We start from the raw sequence: 5,856 nt of genomic DNA on the forward strand, positions 1-5,856 counted from the left end.
CTGGTTTTGGCTGGGATAGAGTTAATTTTTTTCATAGTAGCTAGCATAGTGCTGTGTTTTGGATTTAGTACCAGAAGAATGTTGATAACACACTGATGTTTTCAGCTGTTGCCAAGTAGTGCTCAGACTACTCAAGGACTTTTTGAGCTTCTCCTGCTCGGCCAGGTGCATAACAAGCACAGCACAGCTAGCACAGCTAACCCAAACTGACCAAAGAGTTATTCCATACCATATAACGTCATGCTTGGGGGGGGTAGTTCGGTCGGTCGGTCGCGGGGAGACTGTTCGCTGCTCGGAGACTGCTCGCAGCTCGGGGACTGATTGCGGCTCGGGACGGGCTGGGCATCGGTCTTCGGGTAGCGAGCAATTGCATTGTGCACCATTAATTTCGTATATTCTGTATATTCTGTTACCATTTTTATTATTACTATTATTATTATTTTCTCTTATTAAACTGTCGGTGAGCAATTGCATTGTGCATCATTCGTTTTGAATATTCTGTATATTCTGTTATCATTCTCATTATTACTATTATTATTATTTTCTCTCATTAAACTGTCTTTATCTCAGCCCTCAGCTCTAACCTTTTATTTTCTTTCCGATTTTCTCCCCCATCCCACTGAGGGGGGGGGGGGGGGGGGGGGGGAAAATAACCGGGTTAAACCACGACATAATTCATGACAAACAATATTCAAAATTTTGCATGGAAGCCTAGCTACTATATAATGATGCTGTGATTAGTCACACAAGTTACACTAACACTGGAGCTGAGAACATACCGTAGTTGGAATTGGTGCCTGGTCGCAGTGTGCAATCAGCTTCCAACACTAGCCAAAAAGCAACAGCAGCCCAAACTCCCTATCAGTTCATGCAGCAAATCCAAACCATAGAAACATCCTTATAATAGTAAGCAATTAAGATATTACAAGCTTCTAGGTGGATGTATTTCGCAGTTGCTTATTTTGATTTAACTAGAATATATTCAACATGGACATAGGCTTGTGTGAGTTTATAGTCTAGCCTGGAAATAGTAGTAGAAGTCTTTGCAGATTCAAGCAAAAAGACTGAGTAAAAAGACCTGAACAAGCAGCAGTCATGAAGCATAAAGCAATATGGAATCTATAAAGAAAACATAGTAACTTCACAGATATTACTAGCCGTCATGCTACAAACATAGCCTTAAATAAAGCATCTTCATATACATAATTTCAAAACAAGAAGGTACATCTACTCTTTTAGTCTGAGGCCAAATCCCAATGCACCTGAAGCTTTCACTAATAATAATGTAACTTTATGCACGTTTCAGAATTTGGTCCCAGAAAATAACTCAGGAAAGAACTAAGACAATCAGTGATGAAATGGAATGAGAAATCCAACTACTGAACTTTTCTGTTTACATATCTTGCAGAACTTTCTGCAAGACCATCTTAAACTAGAATATATGGAATTACTTACTGTGCAAAGTGTCTCAAATGTCTTTTCGGAGACAAAGGATCCATCAAGGCCAAAAAGAAAAATAGATGCATAAGAAAGCATCCCTCCAAGGATAATAAGGTTGTTCATGTAGGGACTGGACATCTTTATTAGTCTATGGACAAAAGGTGATAGTGCATTAAAGAGGAAAGGATTGCTGCTAGGCTATTAGAGCAATAAAGAAGAGCTTTTTGTAACCAGGCAAACAGATAACCATTCTTCTAGAACTCCATGAAATCTATAGGCATGCACATTATTTGCTGTTTTATGAAGTCTAGCATTGTTTCAGGTTTTTGAATGTTTAGTGAAAAGGACTCCTATTTTACTGATGGATTAATTAGCTAGGGTTAATGTTAATAGCAGACAGTCAAACATAAATACAAAAATTACACTTTCCAGACAGTATAAAAGAACTTGTCTTAACAGATAGATGATCTGTTTCAATGTGAATATATTACACAGCGATTTCAATTAAACAGTTCTAAAATATCGTCTTTCCACAGTTGTAACATTTTCCTTATATATTTATGTATATATGACAGACTCCACAAACATGGCATTTAAATACCAAAGAAGCAGTGATAGAAGTAACACGAATGCCTTACTTCTGATTTCTGTTTTTGATGTTGAAGAACAAGAAAGCACTGGCCATTATCATTCCTAGGATGGTGAGGGCAGAGAGGATGCTGTAGAGAGGCAGGGAGATCTTGCGTAGCTCCTCCTGTATAATTGTTTTGTCCTTTGGAGGCTCAAGTCCTAGAATTACAAGAAGAAAAAAAAAAAAAAGGCTAAAGTTCAGCTAGATTTAGAATTTCTGCAGGAAAATTTGCCTCTCCTAAGTACTATACCTCAATTTAGCCAATTTAGCAACTGTGAACCACATCAGTAGCTGATGAAATCATTGACTTTGACAGACGTATGTTAGTCACATTGATTGACAAGAAGGTGTGTAATTCTGGAGCAGGTAAACATCCTCTTCGGAAGAAAAAACACACCAAAACCCTAATGCAGAACCCCGTAAAATATATGCTAACTATCCTCATTTTAAAGTGTGAATAAACACTAAAATGCATACTATGACTGCAAAGTTTACCAGAGGTTATGCTTTCCTGAAACAAGTGACAGAGTGATGAGTAGAAAAGAGAGGGCATTGTTTCTCTGCATACTGGCATTATCACCAGGGCAAATTCAAAAGGCCTGTCTAGATATGTACCACAGCTGGAGACCAGCCTTGGTGTGGTATCACCGGGGCAGGGACTGAGAGCCCCGGGGGGCTGAAATGGGGTCCTGGGCTGTGGGCAGGGTGGGGGCAGCTCCAGGAGGTGGGGGAGGCAGGGCTGTTGGTGCCCTCAGGACTCTACAGAATGGAACAACACAGAAAAATGGAGAGCAAAGGTTTTATAGGGACAGACCCACTTTCCAAATCCTTGCAGATGTGGACTTGAATGTCTGAACTTAAAAACTATGTTTAAAGCCATGTGCTTGATCGATAGTCAGCTCCCACTAATTAAAGACTTCTCCGTTTAACAAGAATTACTTTCCACCAACTGCAATAAAGCTCTGCGTTCCCTACTTCCCACACTCCATTTTACCTGCTTCCTAAATTGTTCCTTGGTGCAGAGGCCATCACTGTCTTGCTTCAGAAGGGGATTTGTGTGGCCTACAGTGCCTGAGGCTGTCCTTTCACATCAGCTCCCCATGGGGCTGTGAGAAGGACCACACGGGGCAGGGCAGCTTCGTTGCACAAAGCGGCTGCACAGGTGAGCTCCGTGGACCCACTGATCACAGAGCTGTCAATGACTGACTAGCAGCTGCCATAGCTAAATTTCACGTCCACTCTTCTGCTTTGCACCTAGAAGAATATTCAAGGCTTTCTACAAGTAGAGAGAATTTTATCCGTACCAGTTAAGGTGAAGCAATTCAGACAAGGGGAACTTGCTATCCTTTGGTCTTTATGCCTAACATTTCTGCAAAAAAATTTCCTTTCAGGTGATCACAATAAAGTGACAGTCAAGGGACCATTTGCTGATTTGAAATTGGAGAAAAGTACCTGAGATTTTCCCCTTTTCCCCTTCCCAACTCAGAGCGTGTGTGGACAGTGCATGACACTTCACAAAATTAGGAAACAAGTAACAAGCTAGAAGTACAATAAAGTACATGCCTGAATTCAAAGAACTAGTACTAAAGAAAAAAACCCCTCCCTGCTGTATTTAAAATATATAGAGTATATTGATGATTTATTTATTAAATATAAAAAACCAGTGATTCTATAAAATATATTTTCTTATTTGTGCAATGACAATTCAATTCTTTTGCTTCTAATATTATGAATTATTGTTCTCTTGTGTGCAATTTTATGCAATGGTTTAAACAGGGCTACATTTACTACTCCACATTTCAAATACTTAAAGTTACACATTTTTCTATACTACCTAGAAGATGTAGCAACAGTGTCCCCCACACCATATACATGATTGCCTCAACGAGAAGTTAAGCTGTGTAAATGGAGAAGGTTCACTCTGAATCACATAATGCATCCTAAGACAAACCTAAGACAGGGTATGAGTGGAAGGAACACCAGATGCAGCCAGAAGAAGAACTAGGAGTCTGATCCTGGAAAATGCCTGTCCATAAAGGCATGGAGGTATGAACAAAACCCATCTCCTGTTACTTGGTTCATGCTGAATATATTCTCTGGAAATGGTATTGAATCAGTGTTCAACTGCACCATCTGTTCCTCCTTGCAGCAAAAATAATCTGCTGGGTCCCAAACTTTGGCAACTGGGACAGATTCTGAACTCTTCATTTCCAAAGCCTCATTCTCCAGACAGATGTGAGAGCACATGTAGTTGTGTTCTATTAAGTAGAGGACACCAAAAGGAAAGGTGGAAAGCTCCAGCAGGTGGACAAGCAGTCATGGATTAGATCACTCCAGTGGAACTCCAGTCATGCTCATGCAGATCTTGGGTGTTGGGACGCTGGAGGCAGGTGTAGTAGAGCATGGGATGCAGCCCTTGATACTCATCCACCACTCCCAGGGGAAATCGCACAGATCTCATGCAGCTGACTTTACCTTCCATTACTGAATTGCACCATAGCAGAGCTCAAGATTAAATCTTAATTATTAGCTTTAAAAGGAATGCATAGGTCTATATTCAACAGGAGAGTCCTTTGAAAATTCCTCTCAGGGGACATCTGGCTGCCATGTTGATATGCTCAGAAAGGTGTGGGCATGCCTGCACTCCAACTGCTGTGAGGGCAGAAGGGGTCCCCTTGTTAACTTTGGAGCAGCCTGGGGGGAAAAAAAACCCTGCAAGAAGATACAGCCACACAGGCTATATGCCACCTGTGGACCTTGGGAATGCTGCTGGGCTGAACACTCTCTCTAGCCCTGTTTCACATGGGGCATCTTAAAGCTAGCCTTGGTATTTTGAAATTATATTTTCTAATTGCCTAGAAGACACCTCCCAAAGAAAAACAATCACTTCCTTCTGGGTTGTGCAAACATAGCACATGAGAGCATCCCTCAGGTGAGATGAACTGTGGGAGTGGGAAATGGAGAAGAAATTAGAACACTACTGTTTGGTGGAGATGAAATGGAAGACACATCTGCAGTTTGCTGAGATATCAAAGAACATTTGTGTAAAGATATAAATTTTAATTTGTCCTGGTCATTGGAAGGAAAAACAATTATACAATACCAGAACATTGTGATTTTCTTTTCAGAATTCTCCTGTTTTTTTAAGCACAGTTCCTTTTCTCTTTATACAGTGTCATAGCTTTTTGATATTAAAAATCCTAAACCAGTTCTTTAACAGCATGCAGTCTTACAAACTATGTGCAGCTCTCCATGTCATTCCTCTACCTCTTTCCAGTTTTCCCTCCTACCTTGGAACCTGATGCTGTTGTTGAAGATTTCCAGTGTGTCAGCCACGGCATTGTATTCTCCTACCTTCACTTCCTTTCTTTCTGCAGAGAAACAAACAAAAGTGATTGTTGATGGCAGCTCACATGTTCTCAATTATTTAACTGATTTTGCCTTCTTTTTTGACAGTACGTCAAAAGGAAAAGAAATATGCCTGAAGTGTATGAATTATTAAAGCAGAATGCCAGACAGCTAACATCACTGAAATAAATATTTCTGATTCTTTAAAGAAATGCAAAGTATTTTTAAGAACTCATTTACATAATCAGGGAATTGTTGTGACTGGGCACAGACACCTCCTGCTTAAAGATCACTCACTTACTTACTGGCTCACACCATGTAGGACATTTTGCTGGGAGAACAGACATGGCTAAATCACACGTTCCACTCTCATTTAAAGAACTAGGACATCTTGCTTAGTGAAGTACTTCCCAGGGGAGCCATAGTGGCAGGCTCCA

At 40.5% G+C, this 5,856-nt stretch overlaps 1 protein-coding gene across 1 annotated transcript in view; it reads right to left on the reverse strand.

The window, feature by feature from the left end:
• The window catches only part of GABBR2 (gamma-aminobutyric acid type B receptor subunit 2), a 400,562-nt gene that overhangs the window by 172,708 nt on the left and 221,998 nt on the right, over window positions 1-5,856 (reverse strand). Inside the window, exons 10-12 of the mRNA XM_009643511.2 lie at window positions 5,362-5,442; window positions 2,079-2,229; window positions 1,456-1,588 (exon numbers count right to left, since the gene is read on the reverse strand). Of these exons, the coding sequence (XP_009641806.1) occupies window positions 1,456-1,588; window positions 2,079-2,229; window positions 5,362-5,442 (365 nt within the window). The remainder of the gene's footprint in view (window positions 1-1,455; window positions 1,589-2,078; window positions 2,230-5,361; window positions 5,443-5,856) is intronic.

This window comes from Egretta garzetta, unplaced genomic scaffold (genome assembly GCF_000687185.1).
Source record: "Egretta garzetta isolate BGI_Z169 unplaced genomic scaffold, ASM68718v1 scaffold88, whole genome shotgun sequence".
In the NCBI taxonomy this organism is placed as follows: Eukaryota; Metazoa; Chordata; class Aves; order Pelecaniformes; family Ardeidae; genus Egretta; species Egretta garzetta.